General features: G+C 47.5%; 1 protein-coding gene across 1 annotated transcript; it reads right to left on the bottom strand.

The window, feature by feature from the left end:
- Positions 1 to 1,652: 1,652 nt before the first annotated feature.
- GDPD4 (glycerophosphodiester phosphodiesterase domain containing 4) lies at positions 1,653 to 25,754 on the bottom strand. The gene is made up of 15 exons (XM_065675894.1): positions 25,572 to 25,754; positions 24,836 to 24,939; positions 23,756 to 23,849; positions 17,212 to 17,271; positions 15,459 to 15,557; positions 12,553 to 12,646; positions 11,152 to 11,297; positions 10,731 to 10,813; positions 9,512 to 9,662; positions 7,856 to 8,077; positions 6,709 to 6,866; positions 5,162 to 5,309; positions 3,867 to 3,949; positions 2,545 to 2,627; positions 1,653 to 1,684 (listed from the first exon to the last, which is right to left on the bottom strand). The coding sequence occupies exons 1-15, from the start codon at positions 25,752 to 25,754 to the stop codon at positions 1,653 to 1,655; spliced, it is 1,740 nt and encodes a 579-aa protein (XP_065531966.1).
- Between the last annotated feature and the right edge of the window lie 1,268 nt (positions 25,755 to 27,022).

Raw genomic sequence — 27,022 nt, 5'->3', positions numbered from 1 at the left:
GCAATGGGGAGCAAATCAGTGTGTCTGGACTGGAAGTGTGGGGAGATACCACTGTGTACGGGCCAAGCAGCAGGTAGATACATGGATGAAGACACAGTGAGGTGGCTTTTCCAAATACATATTAACAGCAGTGGCTGGGGGACCATAGATAGGTCCTTCACCTGGCTGAGGACCCCACCGTACACGCCACTGCTCAACTCACACACTCTCCACATCCTATTTTGCTGCTTGCAGACCTCCACATGTACGGTACTCAAAAAAATGATGAATCAGCTACAAACGCAGTGCGTGGGGAGGTGGTAAAACCATCAGTAGCATCCTCTCCCCATGCTGCTTAGATCTGGACCTGTTCTACGCCAATCCACCAGCCCTTTGGCCCGTTTTCCAAAGGATGATTCAGCCTTTTTGCATTTACAGCCTCCAAAATACATCAAAGTTGCAACTTGGAAAGGTTTGCGTGCTTCTCAGCACAGTTAACTCTGAAACCTAATTCTTCCCTGTCACAATTCCCTTGTGATAGCTTTATTTAGTAAAACCACCGAGCTGCATAAGGCTCATATATGAGAAAATGTCTATAGCCTGATGCAGGTAAAGATGACTATTTTCTTCTTCTTTCCCACTTTGCCAAAATAAGAACACAACAGGACAGGAGAGCTAAAACATATTTAAAACAGCATTTAAAACTTACAAAAGATGTGTTCTTGTTATCTGTTCAAGTAGAAATGTATGGCTTAAACCTGGGAGATGCTTACAGCTCCCCTGCAGAGCAAGGCGTAGACCCTTCTCCATGCTGTGTGCCACTGGGAGAAATGAAAACTGGAACTGATCCCAGGGTGCAGCACAGGTTATACAGACCTTCCCAATGGAAAAGCAAACAGGACACTTGGTGGGACCGATTCATATGCAGCTCAAGTCTTCTGAATAAAAGAAGTGGTGTATTTTTGGTTATAGTCCCAGTAGCTACATGGCCAAGGCACCAAAAAGTCCTTCAGCACCCATGGAGAGATATTCCCTTGGCCACAGCCAAGGGAAAGAGGCTGTCCTGTTAGAGTCTGTGGCAGGGCAAGAGTGGAGAAGAGGAAAACCTAAGTGCCCCTGTCTGTGTTATAGAAAGGAATGGATCTTAGTGACCCAGCCAGCAGCACTTGGCCATCGTGGTTCTGCTTAGTGTGCCCTCAGGGATAGAGGAGACCTGCAAGGAAGGAGGGAGGGAATGTGTGGAGAAGAGGTTGGTCTAACACACAGGAGGACAGGATGATGCCCAGATGTTGCAGCACATCTGCAGCCCACAGCTGTGGAGACAGAAGGCCTGCTTATGCACAGCAGGAGGGATTACAGGATGACTGTACTGTGGGATGCAAATGGGCTTAGAGGTAAACGGTGGCTCCCATGTGGTTGCTGCATCCCATCACGGTGCACAGCTTCTTCATGGCTACAACTCTGTGCTCCCCTGCATCCCAGGCACGGATTGCAAGAACAGATATAGGAGAGGAAGCTTGGTGCTCATGTTCAGCAGTCACAAAGGCAAATGGCTCCTTGTCAGCAGAGATGTGGGCCCCCCTTGGCAGGTCAGTGTTTGCATTACAGGAAGGGCATGGTCTGCTCTCCAGTCCTCATCAAGGTTTCAGGTCCACATCCCTCCCCACTTGCTGTCAGACAGCGACATTAGGCATGTTGTTGAGCTCTGGAAAAGAGGACACACAGGGAGCTGCTGAAACACCTGCAGTTGTTTTACCTGCCATTGTGAGCAAACAGAACCTGGCTGAAAACATGAACAGCCCAGGCTGGGTCATTTTGTGTGGATGATGGCTCCATGGGTGCAGAAACTTGGTGCAGCCCCAGCCAATGCCACCCAAGAGTGCAGATCCATGAGTGCTCAGCACCTCTCTTCACAGCATCACAGAGTGATGCATATTGGAGGCGACATCTGGATGCCTTTGCTCCAATCTCTGCTTGAAGCTCGGCCAATTAGATAGGACTGGTCAGGGCTTTTTGCAGCTCTGAGGGTGGATATTCCCCACTGTCTGGTCCCTGTTTCAGTGTCTGATCACTCTCATGGGGAAGACTTCCTTTTTTCTCTTTATATCTAGCCACATTATCCACGGTTGTTGTCCTACACAACCAAGAAACATCTGAGCCCATCTTTTCTACACCCTCCCATTAGATGGTTGGAACTGGAAGATCTTAAGGTCCCTTCCAACCCTAGCCAGTCTGGGATTCTATGGCTGAAGACAGTGATGCACCTTGATTTTCCCTCCCACTCTGCAAATCAAGATCTCAAATGCCCCATCCTCCAGCTTAGTGGCCCCATTGAGTTCACTCCCATTTATCACAATCTCCTTGGTACTGAGGAGCCTGAACTGGACCCAATGCCTAGATGTGGCTTCACCAGAGCTGAACAGAGGGAAGAAATCACTGCCACCTGCACTGAGACTGAAACAACCCAGGATGCACCCATCCTTCCTCACAGCATGGACACCCATCACCACCCCATCCATCAGGACATCCATGCCAACCATCAGGGGATCTCCTTGTCCTGCTCACCTGTCTTGAACCTGTTGTAGGTGCCATTCTCCAGCATCGGGTCATCATCTTTGGCACAGCAGGAGAAGCTCCTCTCTCGCCACCTGCATGGGGCAAAGAACCTGGGTCAGGCCAATGCTTGTTGTGGCTCCCCTGCCACCTCCTCGATGCCATGGATGCCTGTTTTTACTTTGTCAGGGTAGGATATGCCCTGGTATATTGCGGTTTGCTCAGGTCCTTTTCGAGAAGGCACTCCAGTGATGACTGATGTCTAAGCATCTGCACTTCACATTTTGAAGGCAACCTTGTGACTAAACCTTGTTTTATAAAAAATACTGAAGAGTTTAAAAGCCCAAGAAATGTTCGTGGTTTTGATGAAGAGAAGCTGCGTGGAGACCTCAGAGCAGCTTCCAGTGTCTGAAGGGGGCTACAGGGATGCTGGGGAGGGACTCTTCATCAGGGACTGCAGTGATAGGACAAGGGTGAACGGGTTTTACGTGCCAGACGGGATATTTAGGTTGGCTGTAAGGAAGAAGTTCGTTACTTCTTAGAGTGCTGAGGCGCTGGCACAGGGTGCCCAGAGAAGCTGTGGCTGCCCCATCCCTGGCAGTGCTCAAGGCCAGGTTGGACACAGGGGCTTGGAGCAACCTGGTCTAGTGGAAGGTGTCCCTGCCCATGGCAGGGGTTGGAGCTGGATGAGCTTTAAGGTGCCTTCAACCCAAACCATTCCATGACTTTATGATGTGCTCATAAACCTGACAAACAGGACTGTGCAGGCTCCTCAGGCACTGCTGTTGGCCCTTCACTCCCAGCAGGGCGGAGAATAGCCCTGCTGCAATTCCAGCCCAGAAAAGAAGCTTCTGCAGGGCCCTTGGAATTGCACACACCACATGAACAGGAGCCTAGAGGAGACAGGCGCAGGAAGGTCAGACCATGGTGGTAAGAACCATGCCGCAAACTGCAGCCTGGAAAGCAAGGTGAAAGCTTTCCCCCTAAGTCAGTCCAATGCAACAATGTCGAAATAGTAATACTAGAAAAATCAGTTCCTTTCTCAGCCCATCGGCTTTGGTAACTGGTTTACGATGCTGCCATAAATCTACAAGGTCTCCATTGAATCCTGAGGGTAGGGAGTGGCTGAGCTTTCAAAATGGAAAGGGAAAAGGAGAGCAAGCAGGAGAAGCAGAGGTTTTGGGAGACTTTCAGGGTTTCTTCTAGGTCCTGAAGGGAAAGGTAATGTTCCCCAGAGCAGTTTTAACCCTTCAGATCATCTGAAAGCCTCCCTCTTTCCCTCCACCTGGAGCAAGAGATCAGGTTAAGATGGCCAGTAGAAACTTGGTAGTTACCAGTGCAGAGCAAAGATGAGTGAGATGAGGAGCATAGAGGTCAGATCTGTCAGGATCCACATGATGTTGTACTGCTTCGGAGTCTGGAAGAGAACAACAGAGGATGTGTCCAGCACCAAGGACCCCGAGGTATGCAAAAGAATTGCTAAAGCTCTTTCTTGATGCTTGAATATGGAAGTGTTCAAGGCCAGGTTGGAAGAGGCTTGGGGCAACCCGCTCTAGTGGAAGGTGGTTGGAACTGGATGAGTTTTAAGTTCCCTTACAACACAAACCATTCTATGGTTCCATGGATCTATGCCTATGGCCATTCAGATGCCTGGTTTGCATGTGCAGTAACATCCCTGAGGTGTTTAAACTATTTGGTGGCCGTTCAAAGCGGCCACTCACTGATGGGTGTTGGTGCCAAAGCATCGCCCTTCATAAAGACCTGTGGGGTGGCCAAGAAGATTGAAGCACATCACAGTGAAAGTAACAGGGACCTCCCATTTGTATAGGCAGTAGTTTTCTCTGCTTCTCTCCAACATCAACATCAGCTGGGGATGATGTGCCAAAATGTCCTTAAGAGACCACATGAAGTGTCTGGGGCGGCTCCTGCTTTAAGTCTAAAGGCATTTAAGCTTTATCCTGAGACTGAACCTTCACCCTCCCTTAGAATGGATTGCAACACTGCAGTTGTCTGGATGGGAGCATCATAAAATCTACTTCGAGAGTGTAAAGTATTATTCAAACTAATAGCCTTGAGGCTGCAGGGGCTCTGGTGGGACCCAGGTGATGCTTAGCCCTGCAAGTTGTCCAAGGCAGAATAGGGAATAGACAAATAATGTGGAAAATAATTGCTCAGGACAAGGAAGGGTTATTTTTATGGTTGTTTCCCTTGGGCTTGTGGAACTAGACCAGGTTTGAGAAAGGCAGTGGGAAGCCCTGGGAGACTAGGAGCTTCTGAAACACATAAGGTGCTTCAAAGGCTTAGAAATGGAGATCCTCTCACATTTGTGCCCCCACATGCCCTTCCTTTCTTCACACACATCTCAACATGACTTCTTTTCCATCATCTCAAGGCCTAAGTTGCAATCCTAACAAGCAGGATGCTTTTACCTCAGCGAAGTGCCAAGAGGAGAAGGATATGGTGATACATGGGGTGGCTCAGAGGTTGCAAGTAAATCAGGTTTCTACTCAGGTCCTTTTCATGCATAGGGTCCTTTATCCATGCATGAACTGGCCCATGGCCTCCAAAGGTAACCATGAACATCCCAGCCTTACTTCCTACACGTGGGACAGGGAATATTTTTACTTACCATGAGGAAGAGTGGCTGGTTGAGATTCTTCAGTATATGGACAGCATTGGTGGTCACAGAGTGTGCTCCAGAGCACCACGCCAGGGAGAAAAGCCATGGCTCATTGATCACATAGAAGTTGGTGGTGACGTTTGCTTCAGCGTACTTCCTTTAAAAGAAAGACCAAAAGGCAACACATTTGTGCATTGGTTTTCATACAGAATACTTTTTGACATGGTTTAGTGATGGACTTGGCAGTCCTGAGATAACAGTTGGACTTGATGATCTTAAAGGTCTTTTCCAACCCAGCTGATTCTATGATTCTACGATTCTACGAATAGCCTTGGTTAAGAAAGGTTAGGGCTTCCTTTGGACTCAATCAAGGAGATAGCAATGTCCTGTAAGAAAGGCTCGCTTTAGGACCTGGGTAAGGAACAGAAAGGAAAGCCAACCACCCAACGATTAGGTGCTCACAATTGGTCAATACAGAATTGCTGATCTGCTGGAAGTCAACACAAGTCAAATGTCCAAAAGGTCAAAACTTTGCTTATCCTTCTGCCATATCAATCCATGTAATGATGCGTTTGTGATATCCCAACAGTGTGTTCAAAACCACCTCAAAGCTGTCTACTCGTGTTTGCTGCATCAACTCGTCCTTTCTCAAGTTCTTATAAGCTATTGAAACCTGCTATGAAGTAAGAACGGGCTCTGTATAATGGTAATGGAATGTGTCATGGGTATCAGTGTTTGTAAATCTACCTAGGATCTCTCCAGGGTTTACCTGAATAGATCTAGCTGGGATTTCATATCCTGTGATTATTACTGAGGAAACACCAACATTAATTTCATCCAAAGGATTGAACCTTTTCTATTCTTTTTGTGGTTTTAGTTACATTTCAATGTGTTTGTGCGCTGGAAAGAGCAAAAAATATCCTATTTACAAAAGGAGGGCTGAACACATAAGTCTGTTACTTCTTTTTTCTTTCTTATGAGAGGACCATTTGGGAAACTCCCACAATGAACATGAAGCCTTCCACTGGAGAGATGACATTTTCAGTGTATCACTAGCGACAGAGTACTGGTAGCAACAGAGACAAGAACTGAACTCTCCACAACACCAGCTACAGGAGGGTGATGGGCTCTCACTGTAGTGTTATGTGCTTACACTGATGTCTGTGGAAGAGCCACCATGGGAGGTTAAATAGTTGTTCAGTCTCCATGATTGAGTGCTGGTGGGACTGAGGATGGCATGGATAGAAAGAGAAGACATCCGAAGACAGCTGTGGTGTTCTAGCCAGAAGATCCTCAGGTCTCAGTCAAGTAAATATGGACTCAGGGCAGGGGAGGTGTAATTGCATATGTCACCCCTTGGCCATACACAGGGTCAACAGTAGGAACTACAGTCCTTCATTCCCAAAATGCCGTCACAGGGATGACCACTTGGTCTAAAGGGGCTCTTCCTAAAATGCTATAGATGCTGGTCACTGGAGGGAGACATTGCCACACACATGAGGCAAACATAGTCCAGATGCAATTCGACTGTACTTGGGGACGAAACTACAACCTACCAGATATCTTCACTGGACATTTCCTTGTAGGCCAGATTGAGTTTGACAATATTGCTCATCAATAGGTCTTCGACTGGGGCCTTTTTTCCACTTGTCTGCTGAAACCCAGGAGCAACAGAGTGAACAAAGGACCTCATGCTGTTCTCCAGCCACAGGACCTGCAGGCAGCAAGAGGATACTGAATTCACAGCAGACATACTAAAATGCCCTGCCTTTGATATAAACCCAGCAGAGATAATATCTTGAGGGGCTTAACCCAGCCTGTCAAATGGCATGTTTCTTTCAGGGATCAAAGGATATTTGGATGTAGGCTTAAAACTTGCAAGTGACTTTCATCAAGAAATAAGTATTCGCTGTTGTTTGCTTATCATCTTGAAATCAGTGAGTACATTGCACACAGCCCAACAAAAGATGTGGTGTTTGAAATGGATGAAAAGACAGCTTGAGTTTATGGGAAAAACAATGGAAAGTATTCCCCTGTTCTCCCAGCATAGGAGAAAAGGCTTCAGCAGATGCAGATCAGAGTAACAACCCAGACATTGATGGGTACATAACCTGACCCACAGGAGTTTAGCATTCACCCATTGCTGGAGGAAGGCAATGAAGGCTTCAAACTCCATGTATTTCAATTTAAGCCAGGAGTAAGGCAATGAAGACTCCAAACTCCATGTATCTCCATTTAAGCCAGGAGTAAGGCAATGAAAGCTCCAAACTCCATGCATCTCCATTTAAGCCAGGAGTAAAGCAATGAAGACTCCAAACTCCATGTATCTTCCTTTAAGCCAGGAGTAAGGCAATGAAAGCTCCAAATTCCATGTATCTCCATTTAAGCTGGGACTTTCTATGCAATATATAAAATAAGCATAGGTAGCAGGGTGTAGGCTGCCAGTTATGACAATGATGAAAGGATGTCCTGTGGGGGCTAAGGCATCAGCTGGTATATACACTAACTTGTTTCTCTGCTGCTGTAGAGTTACACCATTTCGTACCTGCTGAGGAGCCAATCATAGGAATAGAGTCCAAATGATGCCTCTTAAAACAAGCAAAATACAAGCACTTTATGCAGACAAAATCATGTAGGGAATGACCCCAAAGTTCCAACATGGAGAGCAAGGAAAAGGAATACGGTGGGGTGAAGACACCTTACCAGATGAGGTCTAATCCCTGACTCAAAGATGACTTCCAGTGTTCTGTTGACCCAGGAGTCCCTGTAAGGATGTTTATCTGGAGGGCGGTAGAGGTCGAATATCACATATTTATTGTGATGCTCGGCGAGGCGCAAGAAATCACTTAGTTTGTAAATGGTCTGGTTCATTGCCCAGTTTTCATCTGCCTTTGACAGTAAGCGGATGGAGGAGAACGGTTTGTCCTAGAAGTAAAGAGATGTAAAGAAAGGAAATCAATCAGGCTGCTGCCTGTGGGAGTTGGCTGGATCCAAAAAACTCCTGTCTCCAAGAAGGGAAAAGTTTGGCACTGGCCCTTAGCCATAACGGTGTTTTGCTTTGGTTTAGCTCTTCTACCTGAGAAACAGGGGAAATCCATAGAACCACAGAATGGTTTGGGCTGGAAGGGACCGTGTCAGCAGAGCCATGGCAAAGGAGATGAGCACCTGCAGTACTCCTGGTCAGGATGCCCTGGCCCTAAAACACACCCAAGGCCTGGTTTTTATTCCCAATGTAACCTTATTTTCTTCCATCTGCACAGGAGGGAACCCCCGAGTGGTGATCCCAAAGGGATGTCCTGAGGCTACAGGTACAATTCCTGCTTTTCTCCATGGTACCCACCCCAGATCCGTTAAGTTCTACTCTTTCATCCCTAAATGTGGTGCCTTGTCCCCTTAGCTCCTGGTTTGCAGGAGAGGGGATGCCTCATGTTAGAGCACTGATCCATAGAGGGCAGGAGGGTTGGAATGACAGGGGCAAGCTCTGGGGAGCACAGAGCTTCAAGTCTGAGCCAGACCTGGCAGCTAAATCCTGGTGGGAACAGGGCTGGTCTGTGTGGAACTGCAGGGTATTCACTTATCTGGGAGGATGGGGGAATTAACACTAGCAGAAGCAATTGCTGGTCAGTGCAGTGGGTCATAGAATCCAGAATGGTTTGGGTTGGAAGGGACCTTAAAGCCCATCCAGCCCCAACCCCTGCCACGGGCAGGGACCCCTTCCACTGGAGCAGCTTGCTCCAAGCCCCTGTGTCCAACCTGGCCTTGAGCACTGCCAGGGATGGGGCAGCCACAGCTTCTCTGGGCATCCTGTGCCAGCGCCTCAGCACCCTCGCAGGGAAGAGCTTCTGCCTAAGAGCTCATCTCAGTCTCCCCTTGGGCAGGTTCAAGCCATTCCCCTTGGCCTGGCCCTACAGGCCCTTGGCCAAAGCCCCTCTCCAGCTTTCTTGCAGCTCCTTTAGGCACTGGGAGCGGTGACAACAGCTGCGATGACACCCATCACTTCTTCTGAGACCTAAATTGCATAGTTCACAGCTAACTCTGCTGTGCTTCTCGGTCCCACTGTGTCAGCTGTGGCTCTCATACGCAGCACCTTGCACAAGTAGTTCTCGTCTTCTTTGCTCAGCCCATGTGCTCCGCTGCTGCCATGATAAGGAGCCACAACAACACCCATCAACCAACTGTTAGGGGTCTCCTAAATCCTAAAGGCCAACTGAACAAACCAAAGAGACACAAAGGATTCCTACTGACTTCTTCAAGCTCTGGCTCAACCAGTAGTTCCTCTCTCAGCATTCATGCTATTAAGTAGTAACCAGCTGGTGTCTCTTCCACATCCAGTTGATGGTAGCTCTTTATGGTGCTTACCTTAAGGAACCACTTCCCAGCATTCAGCTTCTGCAAGGTGTCCCAAGAGAAGAACGCAGCATTTTCAGTAACGTCATTGGGGTAGACCTCCTTGATGTTAGTTGTCCTCCTCAAGTTTCTATCATGCATGAGGAAAGGAACCCCATCATAGCTGTTGGAGAGTAAGAGTTCAGGTCACCTACAGTGCAGGTTTATCATAGTGTGAGCACTGCAGCCTCCCTTGGTGCGTAGGGTTGGATAGGGAGGAAGGCTCAAGACGCCAGGTTATTTCCAGCCTAAATATTGCTGGGTGACCTTGGAGAAGCCATGCCTGTCTGTGCCTCAGTTACCTTAAGGCAAAGAGGAGATGGTGGCATTTATGCCTGCCAGCCCTCCAAAAACTGGATAGTAACTTATGGTTGAAATCTCTATTTACTGACACCAAAGTGCTTCTGTGGGATCTGGGGGACTGAAGTCTCAATGGACGCTGATGGGAAGAAAGCAGACCTTCTCTGTAAGATAGTTAATGCTCCATACCTGGAGGTGTTCAAGGCCAGGCTGGACAGAGCCTTGGGTGACACGGTCTAGTGTGAGGTGTCCCTGCCCATGGGAGAGGGTTGGAACTGAATGATCTTTAGCTCTTTTCCAACCCAAACCATTCTGTGGAGTTAGTAGACCTTTCTGTAAGACTTTTGTTATAGGAAGGTCCACATTAGTAGAACATCTAAACATTAGTATTTTCCTCATTCAATGCCTGGAAACTGCTTATCCATAGAAGCATGTTAGCAATTCATGGCAGTGGGTCCCCCAAACAAATGCATTTATAGGTTTATGAATTAGGATAGTGCTGTCACAAGTCTGAACACAGCTCTCTGTTGGTTTGTAGGCCTGACACAACCCTCACTGTGACCTGGAAGTCAAACTAGGGTAGGAACTTGTCTTTATACTCTGCAAAGCATCTAAAATACACTGTAGAAATAATGATGGCTAAAATCAATAGTTACAGCGTATTGACTTGCCTGAGAACAACCATGCCCTACAGCCCCTATCATCACACACCAACATGAGGCACCCTGTCTCAGCCATCAGTAAAACCTAATTGTCTTCAGTTGCATGTCTCCAAAGGCAACTGTTAGTAGAAGAATCATGGAACGGTTTGGGCTGGAAGGGACCTTAGAGATCATCTCATTCCAGCCCCCAAGAAGCGTGTATTCAGTGAGATGGGATGTTTTCCCCTTACCTGATGGTGACATCTGTTTCAAGACCAGCCCCACCGTGTTCAATTGTCTTCTGAAATGACATCTCGGTGTTTTCTGGTGCCAGCTAGAAACAAACCAAAAGCACATGAGCAGATCCTTTTCAAACACACCCTGGAGGGCTCTGTAAGTACTTTCTGTCTCCTTGTAACATCTCTATTTTTTATTAAGGGAACATCATTATCATGTTAAAGTCTACTGTTTTCTCCCACTTTAGCCACCAAACCCATCCAATCCCCCAGGAACAGTGTTATCCTTGTTAGGAGCCCCATGCAGTGAGGCCTTCGGCGCGCAGTTCAAACCAGGAATGCCTCCCCTTCCACCCTCCATAGATTTCATGGGATGAAAACAGAAGATGATGATGAAGGATGAAGAAATGATGTAAAATAACTCCTCCAGACCTACCATTGGTGCTCCACGGTGTCCAATGAGGTCTGGCTTTGGTCCAAGTGTCCCCATCTGCCTGATGCAAGGCGAGTACATCCCCAGAGGTATCAAGAAAAGAAAGAGAAGGATAGCCAGGTATGGACCAACAATTATCACCTGAATAACTGAAAGAATTTGAAGGAGGAAGGCTAGAGTTAATCCGTGCAGTAACATACAGGTTTGCCTTGACTTTTAATACAGCCTTGCAGCTCAGTAGCTGTTGGGCTTTGCCGCATCCCTTTTTCCATCCCGTCTTCCCACTAAAATTCACTTTCTCTCCAATACAACCAGAAAACTAACTGGTCAAAGCAAGTGCGTGGACTAAGTCAGGACTGCAGGGTTTGTGCTTTAATTACATCTCACTGTGCCTTACAGCAAGGCATGGCTCTACTTTCCCTTTCTTTAGACATGGTGCAATGAAATATGCCCCATCTGCAGAAAAACAACCTTCAAGAGAAGGATGCTTTTGGTTTTTATCTTACTTAGGTAAGAGCAAGCAAGATTTTGAAGTTTCATTCACATTGAAGAAGAAGAGGTCCAGGGAGCATTCACCTTGAGGAGCAAAACAGCTCCTCTATGAAATGAGCATCTATGCATCAACATCTTTCCTGAATGCGTACCACCACCCCTCTGCTCATTGCACCAGTGGCTCTGAAGGAACCTGGGCTTACATCAAGCTGATGTATTGCGCTAGGAGTCCATTGGGCATGGTGGAATGCAATGTCTGGGGTCCCAGCATATTCTCCCCAGAAAAATCATGGACAAGAAAAAACCCTGTTTTCACCACTCCATGCTGTGAGTTTTGTTACAAATCAACATCTGCAGATAGGTGTCATGTAGATATTTTTGGCTATATGGAGAGCCTAGGTCAGAGAAGAACAGCCAGTCCCAGAGCCAGGCTCTTCTACAGTTGCTCCTGGCATCTCACCTTGCCCTTTACTTGGTCCCATTTGCTGGAGGTAGACATGAACTCCCCATGAGATAACACGAGGAACTGATCAAAAAGCTCTTTCCCCTATCTATCTCAGCTGGCTTCTCCTGAGATGCACTGGTCTGAAGTGGATTCACTGGACTGGAGATCCCTTCTGGGATATCAAAGCTGAATACAGCAAGCAAAGATCAGGCTGAACAAACCTCCATGCGTGACTCAGAACATGGGCATTTCTGCTAATCCCCTTCATCTCAAGGCAGGTCGCTGCCTTGGCATAGGCCAAAACTGTGCAACAGAGCATGCAAACCAGTAACACACAGGACAATGCACAGCCCAAACCCCACTAATTTCCCTGGATACACAGACATTCAAAGTCTCCTGCCTATCTGTTTTCCCACACTGATATATGTCTGTTGTCATACAGAGAGTAGGAAGAAGAGCTACTGTACCTTTCCTATCTGCTCTGATGGCATGAAAAGCCACAGGCCAGGACAGGAGGACCATGATGGCTATTGCTCCTACGTGGAGGTAGGGAGCCGTGATCTAGCAAGGAGAGAAAAGGAATTTGTTCAAAGGATTAAGCAAGGAAACATATGGAAACAAGCTCCAACATGGTGAAAGCTTTCCCCCTGGGTGGGCTCCTGATGCAGATAACCAGCAGTTCAACCTCTCTCCTGCACCTGCATTGGATCCATCAAACACCTCTGGAGTTGGAGGAGAGATATATGTGCTTCTAACTAGGCAAAAGGGTGTTCCTCACTCTCCTAAGTCCGCTGAAGGGGACACAGCTGTCCTCATCGCACAATTGCCATCACTGTTATGCCATAATCTGTGAACCTCTTCCAGGGAGAAACCAGCTTAAATCAATTTAAACCAATCCAATCTCATCCAGTTAATAGTCATCTCCACACCACACTGCAGCTGAATCACCAAACTGATGTTAACAAACCCTATGGAACTAAACATCGTGGTATAAGAGAAGTAGATATATTAGGTAATACTTATTGCTGCACAGATACTTGACTTGATTTCTTTCATACTAAAGATTAAACAAGAAGATTAGAAGCTAAGAATCGCTCCTGTGCTGATCATGAATGCAGAAACAAAGCAGAAATAGCTTGCCACTTGTACAGACACCGAATGGATGTTAGTATGACACATTTCCTAAAACTAGGCAAATCTGTCCAAGAAACCAGTCCATCGTTTTCCCATGCTCATCAGAACCGAATTATTTCTGCTCCAGCTAGAGCTAAATGTTACTAAGGTACCATGGAATCATGGAATCAACCAGGCTGGAAAAGACCTTCAAGCTCATCCAGTCCAATCGTTCCCAGCACTGCCAAGGCCACCCCTGCCCCATGGCACTGAGGCCTCGTCTCCACGGGGTGTGAACCCTTGCAGGGCCGGTGCCTGCAGCCCTGCCCTGGGCAGCCTGTTCCAATGCCTGAGCACCCTCTGGGGCAGGAATTGTTCCTCAGCTCCAGTCTAATATGTGCGAGGGAAAAAAGCTACCCTGTTGTGAGACTTTCGCTCAGTCCGTGCCTGACCCTCTAAGCTGGAAGGCTTGGAGAAAGCAGCAGACATTACGAGTTATTGCATATGATACTGTCTGCCCCAGACACTTGATACCAGCATCTTTCTACCAGAAGCAGGTTTCAATTGTGTCAACAGATGTGCCATCTCAGATGTCCAGGATATTTGAGATAGCTTTGCAGGGCTAATGGACATGACACAGGATCTATGAGAGATTGCTATCCTTTGGGAACAGCACCTGGAAGCCATGTGGAGCATCCTAAAGGGCACGAACACCTGAAATTAACAACACCTGTGGGGAACCCAAAGGCTCTTGTGTCTCTTTCTCCTCATCCATCTCTCCTGGAGCCTGTAATGGGAAGGAAAAGCTGATGGCTTCCCATTCGCTTTGCCAACACATAGCCCAAATGGCAACCAAACTCTAGAGCAGGAATGTGCAATTGAGCACACCCTACTAACATCACATCTGTGATTCCTCTTCCAGGCCATACGCGTTGCTCTCCCAACACTCACAAGCAATAAGCCTCATGGTGGAGAAGTGACAGGCCCAAATAACATCTGCAAGGCAGCTGCGTAGTCAAAGGCTGTGTAATTCCTTCCAAATACATGTGGGGACATGGATGCTCAAACACTAAACAACACTGGGCAGCTCGTGTCTCCATCTTCACACCTAGCGAGAGCTGAGGAGGCCACCAGACCATGCACTCTGACCTCTTGCATCCAGCATGCTATCCAACCTAATGCCTTCATGACTCCCCACGATTCCTAAACACTCAGTGCTGTCCTGCCCTCAGGAGATGAAGCTCTTCTGAGTCACAAAGCATGAAATGTGCTAATGCTGAAACTGCTCAACTGACGGGATCTGGTTAGGGAGAAAGCTCTTGCTCCAGCAACCCTACCAGCCAAAGGGGTCTGATTTACGTGCCCTGGGCACCTGCAGATTAACAGTGCCCCAAAACCCCTAACAAACAACCTATTGTGAGTTCCCAAACTGAGACACGTTACATCAGACAGCTTGAAGTTCAACCTCAGGTCTTGGCTTCCTTTCTCCCAACAGGCAACAGAAAGCCAACCGTACCCTGGGCTGCATCAAAAGGAGTGTGACCAGCAGGGCGAAGGAGGTGATCCTGCCCCTCTGCTCTGCTCTTGTGAGACCTCACCTGGAGCATTGTGTGCAGTTCTGGTGTCCTCAACATAAAAAGGACATGGAACTGCTGGAACAAGTCCAGAGGAGGCCACAAGGATGAGCAGGGGCTGGAGCAGCTCCCGTATGAAGACAGGCTGAGGAAGTTGGGGCTGTTCAGCCTGGAGAAGAGAAGCTGCATGGGGACCTCATAGCAGCCTTCCAGTACCTGAAGGGGGCCTATAGGGATGCTAGGGAGGGACTCTTCATCAGGGACTGTAGTGACAGGACAAGGGGTAACGGGTTCAAACTGAAACAGGGGAAGTTTAGATTGGATATAAGGAGGAAATTCTTTCCTGTTAGGGTGCTGAGACACTGGAATCGGTTGCCCAGGGAGGTTTTGAGTGCTCCATCCCTGGCAGTGTTCAAGGCCAGGTTGGATGAAGCCTTGGGTGGGATGGTTTAGTGTGAGATGTCCCTGCCCATGGCAGGGTGTTGGAACTGGATGATCTTGAGGTCCTTTCCAACCCTAACTATTCTATGATTCTAAGTCATAATAAAAGCTTATGCAAAAGCACATACCCTGCCAGGAAAACCCATGTGAAATACACTCACTGCATGGAATATTTGCTACCATTCACCACAAAATGCATCTATAACTAAGCTGTTCTTTCAAGCAGACCTTCCAGCTCCTCTTACCTGGAACGACAGGCGGACAGTTTTCCATTGATCACCCCAGAGTATGGATAGTACAAAGAGGGCTGACACTGAGCAGATCAGCACAATCAAAGTCCCAATCTGGGGAGAAGAAGACATAAATCAGCTTCATCATTTCTGTGCCGTCCTTTTGACTCACAAGCAGCTTGGACTGGATAAGTTTAAGGTGTATGAGACTGACTATACCAGTTAAGAGAGAGAGATCCAATGGGGCTAAAACCAGACCAACAGTGCTATTGATTGGCTTTTCTGTATGGCAAGATATTAATAGTTAGGTACCCAACTATGTCACCCTAAGGGCTCCCTCTACAGCCATTGGAGAATGAGAGGAATTTCCATAGGCAATCCATTCCTGCTTGCTCTATGATGAAAGATGCCTCTCTATTTCTCTGTTGTTGTAGACAGAGCCTATAGATGATCGGTTCGCATTAAATCTCTAGCAGATGGCTAAATTTACAAGTGATGTATCCCACCTTAAAGAAACACAGCTTCCTTATGCTATGAGCTCCTTTATACAGGCTTCAGCGTCATCAAACACTCCCATAACAAAGAGATGGGAGTTCACTTCTTAACCAAAGAAGTGAGGATGTAGCTCAGTCTGTTCTTTGACTTCTTGCTCAGTTTGGTACCAGCACAGTGGTCGTGGCAGGCTCTGCCTGGTACGTCCTTCATCTGCCGACAACTAAGTGCAAGTAGAAATTGCATCAAGGCCCCAGTCATTCTTCAGGGGGATCCTACAGACCAACACCTTAATAATGATAGAATCCCAGACTGGTTTGGGTTGGAAGGGACCTTAAAGCTCATCCAGTTCCAGCCCCCTGCCACAGGCAGGGACACCTTCCACTGGAGCAGCTTGCTCCAAGCCCCTTCCAACCTGGCCTTGAGCACTGCCAGGGATGAGGATGCACAACCTGTTCCAGCGTCCCTAATCTGTTCCTGGTCTCTTCCACCCAAGGATGCAGCCTCAGGTTTTGTTACAAACTGTTCTACATCTCTCTGGTTCCTCTGGAAGCCAATTTTCAGTAGTAAAATGACTGTACATCCATTACTTAAATGAAGAAACACAGGATCAAGTACCTGCATGTTCAGCTATTGCCTTCCACTGCAAGATTTGCAATCACATTACATTTGCCCCAAATAGCCTCAAGAATTTCCTAAGGAAGATGATTCCAATGCACCGTTTTGCAGCAACAGGTCTGAGGATTTGTTTCTGCACCACCAAAACTCCATGTGGCATTTCCTAAACCACCCAAAGATCAAAAGGCACAAGGTGCCAGGATGCTTTGGAAAAGCCAGGTTTCTTCTTCCACTGCTGCTGGAGGCTGCTACAAAACTTGCGCTGTGCTTCTCATGAACACTTTGCTTTTGTCTTCCTGTTACCGCATGTAGAGATGTCAAATATGGCCAGCTTCACCTGAATGAGTCACTTCAGGCTCCTTTTAGAGTCAGTGGGGGAAAAAAGGTACTTTGAAGTGTGATTCGTCTCATCTAATTTAGATGTCTATGACCAGTTGGCTGAGTTGCATCCTCAGAGTATTCATTTCCTTCCACTGACTGCAAAGGGAGTTCAGGTGATCAGCTCAGGTGGAGACATCATTCTTTGGGGTATCTAAAGTCTCCTAAGATTAACCTCTTCCCTCTCTTGCTTCCATCCCATAATCTTCTTCAGGCCGAGAAACACTCGATTGATTTAAAGCATGGATTGGAGTTACCAGAAATCCATGACTCTGCCCACCTTGTGACTCCAGTGCAGGTAGAGCTGCTGGCCTTCTGCAAGCAAACACAGCGCCAGGACCTGGGGAATCAAGCAGAGATTGTTTGCATCCTGATAGGAGATGATGACCTGTGTTCAGTGAGGTACATCTGGAATTACTTTGGCATTGGGAAGTCACTTCACACTAGGTCTTGCTGCACGATGTCAAGGCTGTTAGCAGGACAGGTATATGGAGATAAGTAAAAGTGCTTCTGAAATGGCCTAGCACATATCTAGGCTGCCCTGTAAGATCAAAGCCCTTTCATGGGTAACACATAACTGGGTACTTTGGGGTACACGCTTTCAGAGACTTTTCTTTGTGAGCACAGACTCTGAAAGAGGAGTGATGCCCAGGGTCATCCGCTATGATATGAACCAATAAAGCATTAACTTCGCCTATTTCCTGTGCATTTGTTGTGATTAGAGGCATATCAACATGGGAGAGAGGACAGGGAGTAGAAAATGCCTCTAAAGCATCACAAAAACACACAGCAGACAGCAGAGGAGGCAGCACTTCCACAGTAATAGCAGGAAACACAAGAGGCAGGCACATCTCAACAGGGAAAACTGCATTGGAGATTCAAGAACTCCGGCTTTTGGTGGCTGGAATGTTCCTTCCCTCCCGTACCAAGTTGGAGTCATTGGGGAGGGCTCTTGGGGCATGGTGCAAACCCCAGCCAGGGCAAGGAGGAGCCTTGAACACCAAGAAGCAAAGGATGAGGAAAGCCAGTCTGGTTCTAATGGAGCTTCTTCAAGTCTATAGGGATGCTAGGAATGGAGTATTCATTAGGACTGTAGTGACAGGACAAGGGCTAACAGGTTCAAACTTAGACAGGGGAAGTTTAGATTGGAGATAAGGAGGAAATTCTTTCCTGTTAGGGTGGTGAGGCACTGGAATGGGCTGCCCAGGGAGGTTGTGAGTGCTCCATCCCTGGCAGTGTTCAAGGCCAGGTTGGATGAAGCCTTGGGTGCCATGGTTTAGTGAGAGGTGTCCCTGCCCATGGCAGGGGGGTTGGAACTGGATGATCTTAAGGTCCTTTCCAACCCTAACTATTCTATGATTCTATGATTCTAAGTGATCCCAGACCTAAGCAACCAATGAACCTGGTGATGAATTTTACCAGGAGAAGTACTTTGCTGCTGTGAAAACACACAGGTCTATGTGCAGTCATCTGAGTGCTTGGAGCAAGCTTCCCCACCACTGTAAGGGACCATGCGGGGACCGGTATCACCGAATATCAGTGCTTAAAGTATCTGTTAGGAGGTGTCAGTTAGTAGGCATCAGTAGGCATTAACAGGCATCAGTCAGAAGGATCATTTACGATGCAGACTGTAGCACAGTGGGATTGCATGAAAACAGGACATACAGATTCAGGGGAAGAGGCTCTTCTCTCCCGAAATACAGCCACAAAGGAATGCAAGCTGTTTCCCATACAGCTACAAACACAGTCTTTTCAGGATCATGCTGATTTGAAACAAGCTATAAGCTCAGCAGAGAATACAGATCAGCTTTTAAGTGCTTCTTGACACATTAGCCTCCTTTAATCGAATCCTACACCCAGTACATGACGAGTAACCATGGGAGCAGCTCAGAGAGAATTGAATTACTGCTAAAGATCTTAAGCCAGCCCCATTTAAATAAGCTATTTCAGAAAAGGGAAGAAAAAAGACACTTTGCCCCTTTTCTGCAAGCAATGTTATACAAAGACCAAAGGTCCTTGCCTAAGGTACAGCCAAACACTTATTTCACAGGCCATGTCCAACTAGACTCTCCCCTGCAACTTCAGTATGAATGATGCATCACCTCTGGGAATGCCACAGGAGGGTGAGCTCATTTTTATGGATGGAAACAACATCTCATTGTCAACTTACAAGAAGAATAATCACCAGGTTTCACCCTCAGAGGGTGAAGAAGGAACTCTTTGCAGTTGCATGGCTGGTCACTGTAGGAGAACGTATCCTTATGGACCAGTTTGTTGACGTGATGTGCACTGCTGAAGCTTAACATCTCAAGCCATGCTCACTTAGCTTCATCCTGCTCCTCAAAAGCTGCCTGAGGACCTGTCCACCCACTCTTCCGCAAAGAGCAGCTGCCTTTAGCAACGTCCCACATGTTTGCACCTAGAACAGGACTTCCTCGGGCAAAAGGACAACCAGCACCAGCAGGTCTGCCACCTTCAAACTGCTCCATACGTATCCTGGGATTGTCTAATTCAAGTACACAGATGTGTGGGCTTAGGTGACCGATATGTTTCTGACTAGTACTGCTGAGGTTAGAGCCAAGGTCCTATCTTCTCCTTCAGTCTTACACCCTCCAACACTTGAATTCTTCTCTTGTTTAGTATGAGATGTGGAAGTGTCTCCCGTCCATCATCTACCTGCAAAGTGATACTTAAGGGATGCTTCCCAGTGGCAAGAGAGATGGATTTGCCGCAAGGATTGCACATCTGCCACCCTCTTTCTGAGTGGATGCACTGACCACAAGTTCCTCCTGCCAAAGGATGGACAATAGACACTTAAATCCACTCTACTTCAGCACAGAAATGATCAGTGCTGCTGGGGAGGCTCAGGCAGCCTCCGAACCACAACAAGGACATGGAGGCAGGCATTTAGACACTCAGCTCACCTGCTCACTTTGATGGCCACAACAAGAATTCAGGTCCTTACATTCACCTACTGGCAAAAATGCAGCGCCTCAGAACTTGGCTGGTACCCTACACCGTTAGGGACGGATGTTTGACATCACTTTTTGAACCCCAAGGCCAATGTACTGTGTGAGTTCTCTCTCAGCCTACGAACAGAGAGGCCACAATGCATCAGAACCTCTTTACTCTGCAGAGTAACAAGTCACCTCCCCAAAACCCTTAGAACAAATACGGTTGAACTGCAGAGAGGAAAATATTATCTGTTAGTGTTCGAAAGACTGAGCAAGACCTTTCTCCTCCACTGAGCACGAGTGCTCCACAATTAGACACCCTCAGCTTAAGCTTTCAGCTCTAATGGGAATGAGAAAATCGTCTTAGGGAGCGATAACAGTTGAATTAATTGAAACTGTCTGAATTAATTACAGTGATGCCTGTGGACAGGGAGCATCTTTGAGCAGGCAGCAAGGTGGGGGGGGGGGTTGTGAAGCATTTGGTTTAGCTGCTGGTGGCCAGTGGGAAGAAGAGTGTTTGCTTCAATGGTTCACAATAAGATCATGGAAGCAGGCTTGCTCCGGTTGGGAGCTATCATTAAGGAAAGGTATGGTGCCCATAGACAAAACCAGGCCAGGCACTGGCTGCTAGAAAAGCCTTTCTGCTGCAACAAGGCCATCAGTGCTTGGTTTTCTGATGTGATGGGCTGCTGATGTAAAACACCACAAGGAAACATCACCTGGGTGAACGTCTGCAGCATATATAAGGAGTCATAGAATCATGGAATCATAGAATCGTAGAATAGTTAGGGTTAGAAAGGACCTCAAGATCATCCAGTTCCAACCCCCCTGCCATGGGCAGGGACACCTCACACTAAACCATCCCACCCAACGCTTCATCCAACCTGGCCTTAAGGCAAGAAGTCTCCATTAAGGAAGTCTCCATTCAACACTGTTCAACAAGATCATGGGAGGTAATCCATCACTGGGGCAACCTATTTGGCCATCAGTTGTCTGAGATGTATAATGGTGATTCAGCTACCATACAGCACCCACACAGATAGGTTTATGACATGTGGAAGGGCTGAGTTGCAGTTATGGCCCTGTGAGCCCATAGTGTTTTGCTGGGTGGTTCATCAAAGGCTGCAGTGAAAGGCTAGATGCTGTGACAGGGAAGCTCTGCAGTGATCATAGAATCACAGAATAGTTAGGGTTGGAAAGGACCTTAAGATCATCCAGTTCCAACCTCCCTGCCATGGGCAGGGACATCATGATGGAGATGTGATCCTTGGTAGAGTCCTTCTATGAAAGGAGCCCTGCTGGGATGAGCATTGCTGAGCCACAGTTGCCACCACAAGACCGTTCATGCAGGTATGGGACCATCGTGTGACTCTGCTTGTTTTGAGAGAGTGGAAGCACCAATGGTGGCAGTGACTGCCCGAGGGGAGACTGAGATGAGCTCTTAGGCAGAAGCTCTTCCCTGGGAGGGTGCTGAGGCGCTGGCACAGGGTGCCCAGAGAAGCTGTGGCTGCCCCATCCCTGGCAGTGCTCAAGGCCAGGTTGGACACAGGGGCTTGGAGCAAGCTGCTCCAGTGGACAGGGGGTTGGAGCTGGATGAGCTTTAAGGTCCCTTCAATCCTAAAGCATTCTATAATTCCATGATAACTTTCCTTACACCCCTTTCCTTCAAGACCTAATCCTATTTAGGTAACAGCTCTGACAGCTTGGGGTCTCACGTCTCCCAGTGCTCACTGTTAGAAATGGATGCATGCAGCAATAGTGTCAAATGAGACACAGTGACAGGGGGATGCAATCAAGCAGGGCAAGGGCCCTTAGAAATACCCATCTTTAGGTGGGTCACTCAACAGCTCCATGAAAGCAAGGAGCAAATGGATCCCCATTGCAGGGGCTTCCCTTAGAGCAGGGGAACCTCTGACATGTTTCTCTTGCAGGACTTGTCTGGTAGCATCCAGGCTACTTGTATTTCTTCAGGTTTATCCATGCTCACCCTCCTGAGGAAGGCAAATGTTGTTATCTTCACTAGACAGAACTGAGCTGCTGCGATGGGGAGAAGGATGTGTCTACACAGTGAAGAGCAGGACTGAGACCGAACTGAACCATGTAGGACACCAATTTCACCTCCTATTTTCCTTTGCCCATCGCCTGCCCTGGTAGCTCATGGTCTCACATTCACGCTGCCAAAGACACGAAACCCCTCTAAGAAAATCCACTGCTTGGATGCTGACTGGTGTTCTGATCCAGTCAGAGCACGACCAAGCTGACACACCATCCCCAGGGACCTTCAGGCTCCTCAAGCCAAGAAAGCCCTTTAAAGCTCATTTTAGCTATGATGGGTTAGTCTGATCCTGAGGTTGACTCCAGATCCACAGCCTGCTGAGGTTAGGATCTCAGAGGTATCCGTATCAAGTGGACATCTCTGCCAAAGCTCCCAGTTGCCCAAAGTATTTCAACCACCAAACCACCCATAGTACTCCATGGTCGATGAGAAAGCCACCCAGGTTTTGCTGAATAGCAGATATTGAGCCCTAGAGTCACAAAGTCCTTGTGATCAAATGCTGTTATCTGTCCTGCTCAGAGCACTGTTAGTGCACAGCTTTCACGATGTTATTGATCACTGTGGCCATGGCCACGCTGTCCTATTTATCACTTTGGGGGTTTGATTGCTAGCGCTAGAATAAAAACCACTGTTTATTCGTCCCCCAGCAGGGACAAAGGACCCCAGGAACCTATTGTGTTAAGGCACTGCATGCACAAAGCAAAGAGAGATTCCCTGCCATGAGCAATTTATAGACGGCCTCTGTGATGACACATGAGGGAGCAGGTAAGAACAGCAGGAATCGATGATAAAAGCTGGTTGTCAGTCACAAGGATGAGTCAAAGCCATAACCTCACCCTCAGCACCCGGCATTTCAAAGTGGAAGTTGGAGCAGGGATGAGACTGAACGTGAACCCCCAGTCCCTGCTGTTAAAATGATTACTTAACCTGTAGCTATGAATGCAGAAGGCAGAAACACAGAGCATAGAATCATAGGATCATAGAGTGGTTTGGGTTGGAAAGGACCTTAAGATCATTCAGTTCCAACCCCCTGCCATGGGCAGGGACACCTGTCTTCATTTGGGGGGTTCCTCATGAAGGAAAGGACAGAGAAAAACTATGAGTAGCTAGAACTTTTGGCTGGCTTTGTTATGTTTCCATAAAGTATGTTTCCATAAGTCGGATTCCATAAAGTATGTTTCCATAAGTAAGCAAAGCAAGGAGCAGATAAGAAGTCCAGAGAAAATGGCACAGGCTTTGGAAAAGTGAAGATCTCAGGACTGTTGCCTCTATAGGAATAGAGTCACGCTATGGAAATAGGTCACAAAACACTGTTTTAGGTCACAAAACATCTGTTGCCTCTATCTGAAGAGAAGCCCTCCAGCAAAGCTGAGTGGGTCAAGGCAGCTTCACTGACAATGTTCCCCTTCTCCTAATGAGCTTTTTCATTCAGGATTAGAGGAATAACTCAGCTTTGGTGACATAGCACCACTACGTGACTCACAGCCCAATACTTCCCTGCTGCTTCCCCTAAGTCTAAATCCAGCCACTGCTGGCACAGCTCTCTTTGGGTTCAAGGAGAGACTGGACACACTCATTGAAGGGAAATCATAGGGAGAACACTACATCTGGCTTAGAGACCCTGAGCTGAAATTGGTCATCTCAAGTGGACATGGGGAGAAAGAACTATTAAACATGTATTGTGTTCCAAATCTCCTATAGATACCCACTGTCTGTGAGGCTAGGTTGAGCTTTGTTCTGACACATTAAAGCCATCCTTATATCTACTTTTTAGGACTACAAATCACAGTCAGCTTACAAGGAGCATCACTTACCAATAGCAGCGTGATGTACGTGAACAAGAGTGCAGCCACACTCAGGAGAACAAGAGACCAGAGGAACCAGAAGCCCAGGGCCTCGTAGTTATACCTAAAGAGCAATGAAATATTACAACAGAGGTTTGTGTTTAGCACATGGAGAGGAACAACAGCCCTGTTCCTTGAAACATGACATTTTCAAAGCAATAAAACAAAGAAGGAAGGAGGAATAACCTACCCTATAACATGCAAAAAGGGGTTAAGACCCTCCTTCCCCAAATCCATAACTGCATTAACAACCCGACTAATACCCCAATGTGTCGGGGTGGTAAAACACAGGACCGGATGGATGGACTTGCTCCAGAGAGCTCCCAGTCTGACAATAAGACACAGCACCTTGCTGCAGACAAGGCAGCCTGGGGGAACAGGAAGATGACACGGCTCAGGCCAACAGCACATCTTACTGCCTGTGGTTGTGTAAGGCATCACACCAGGAGGGAGATCTGAAGCAGAAAACACCAGAAAGATGGATGGAATGCAGAGGGATTGCCCAAGGAGGAGAGAGGGAACCTTTACTTTTACCCAAAGGCTCAATAAAGATGAATACCGTTACCACACCTTTCCTCCCCATAATATTGGAGCTGGTTTAATTCTAAGGGCCAGATTTGCGTAACTGTTGCCTATGTACAGCAAAAGGAGAGGATTTGCATAAATCACTGCTGGTTCTTCCTTATTTTTGAGCCTGGGAACACACAGTTCTCTTTGCATAGAGAGCTGGCTCAATGCCTCTGATGCCAGCCACTACATGTCCTCAGAGGAAACAGGAGGAGGGGAAAAGACTCAGAGAAGGAAAGGAAAAAGGTATTCTGTGATGACGACTCTTTCCTTTCTTCCAAATTCCCACTTACAGGTAAAAATTGCAACCAAGCAAAAGGCAGAGCCTCAGCACCTCTGAAGTCGTTGACCACTCAATGTGGATGCTGTAACCAAGAGCTTAAGGAGCTCATGGCTGAAGCTGCTGGGGAGGGTGCTCATCGCTTCCCAGCCACCCGAGAGACCTGCCCAGGGGGTGAGAGAGGAGAACAAGGTGGTACTCACCAGTCAAAGTTATTGTAGTCATTTTTCGCTTCCCCACACATGTACAGAAAGACCAGAGAAAAAAAGAAAGCTCCAACAAGCAATGGGAAAAACACGCGTTCCCGCTGGAGAGGGAGAGGAAGGACAAGCGGTCAGAGCCTTGCCTGCCCCGAAGCAATCAGAGCATGTTGTAAATACTTATAGGGTGCTCTTAAAACACATCGGTTGGTGTTGGATGTCCTGAAGTAGGTATGGAGAGGGCTTCCCTCCCTGTCCCTTGTGACCAGGCGGATGTCCTCAAAAGCATCCTCTGCACTATTTACTTTCAGAGGAAACAGGTCTCATGCCCTCACAAAGGAACAGGGTTTTAAACATCTCACATGAGAGGGAATTGCACCATGCAGCAGCCCTCTTTGCAATTCTTACTGCACACTCATCCTAAATATTATGTGTTTCATTTGATCCTATGGCTTTGAGATGTCGGGGGGGGGTTGGTCTTTTCCTTTGTTATAGCTCTGTGGTGGCACAGAAAAACTGAGCTTGCCACAGGAACACAGCAATACATAGAATCATAGAATGATCCAAGCACTTGCACCAAGCACTTAGAGCAGAATCCAATGTCTAACACCCAACAGGTCTCACTGGGCTCCAAACGATGCTGGGCAGGGATGCCTTTGGCCCACAACACCAAGCACTTGTCGGCTTGGCCTGGCCTGTCCCTAACACAGAAATCTGTGCTGGTTTTGAGCTAATTTACCATCTTGCAGCAGCATTGCCCAGGCTCGGCCCTGCTGCGCTGGTACCGCTTCCACTGGCAGCTGTAGAAACCAGCCAGGCAGGAGACGAAGGGCTGATGCTCATAGCGCTGCAGCAAGCGCTGCCGAACCACCTTCAGCTTCCCAAACTTGAGCTTCTTCAAGCTGCTGGAACCGGCCTCCATCTGAGCGGCTTTATCTCATCTTCCTCCTGGAACAAGACCATGGTGTTATGGGGACAACCCTCCTTTCATCAGCTTTTATGTCAGCAAACAGGGAGGACGTTTCCTCAAGAGGATGCTGAGACCGGCAGGAGAAGGTGCTGGGGAATCTCCACCTAACATTACAGACCTGAGATGTCTAAGCAAAGAGCATGGGCTTTTCAGGTCTCCTCAGCAGTCAGTGCTGCTCCCGGTGGTAACTTAGGTGCTCTGAACCATAGAATCCTAGAACCATAGAATGTTTGGGATGGAAGGGACCTTAGAGATCATCTAGTTCCGTTCCCACTGCCATGGGCAGGGACACCTCTGCCTCCTTTTGACCGTACAGAGAGCTTTGGGAACTGAAATCACTAACTTAAGCACTCCATGCAGATTCTCAACTAATGGTAGATGAGCCTGAGCCTAGGCTTAGCCATAGGAATCAATTCAGCATCACTGTGACCTGTCTACAGCCTGCTATCAGTTTAACCAGCTTGTGTAGGAAAGAGACTAAAACCCTCCAGGTACACACCTCTTATCCTGGCAAAACTACACCACTGCAGAGTCTGATCCCTTCAGAACAAGCTGTTTCCTGACTGGAATAGCTTTATGTTGCACAGGTTTTCAGGGGTAGAAGGAGAAGCAGTAAAGATGCACACAAACAGGATCTGCACACAAACAGGGTCTCTTCATAATGAAGCATTTAAAGAAATAGCCTGGTAGTAAATTGCGACCAATGTAGTTAACAGTGAAGCAAACAGCACAGGGGTTTGTGCCAGCAAAGAGGCCTTTATCCAGCCGGGCACTATAAATACTGCAAGGACAGATTTAGAAGCAAAAAGTCCTGGGTGTCTGAGAAGCACCATTATCCAGCACTCTAATACAGAGATAGCCAGAGATGTTTTCCGTTGCATTATAAAGTGCCATGGTATCCTTGAGTCCATACCAACCATGACATGATTTAGTGTTAAGGCTTCCCTGCCCATGCCAACTGAATGATCTTCAGGTCCTTTCCAACCCAAACCATTCTGGTTCTATGATTCTATATTCAAATCCAGGCCTGTCTGCTGCCAAATCCCAGCTTAAGACACCTGGTTTCCCCGACTTATTTGATAACAGTCGTTTAAGGACAAGACTGAACCGTTTGCTGCACTATATGCATGGATGCAATGCACACATAACTAGCTTGTAAGTCAGAGCCCAGCATGTCTTTGCAGGAATCTCTGGATAAATCCTTGCTCATTGATGCTTCC

The sequence above is a fragment of the Lathamus discolor genome, chromosome 4, assembly GCF_037157495.1.
Source record: "Lathamus discolor isolate bLatDis1 chromosome 4, bLatDis1.hap1, whole genome shotgun sequence".
In the NCBI taxonomy this organism is placed as follows: domain Eukaryota; kingdom Metazoa; phylum Chordata; class Aves; order Psittaciformes; family Psittacidae; genus Lathamus; species Lathamus discolor.
This window is presented reverse-complemented; position numbering and strand designations above follow the sequence as displayed.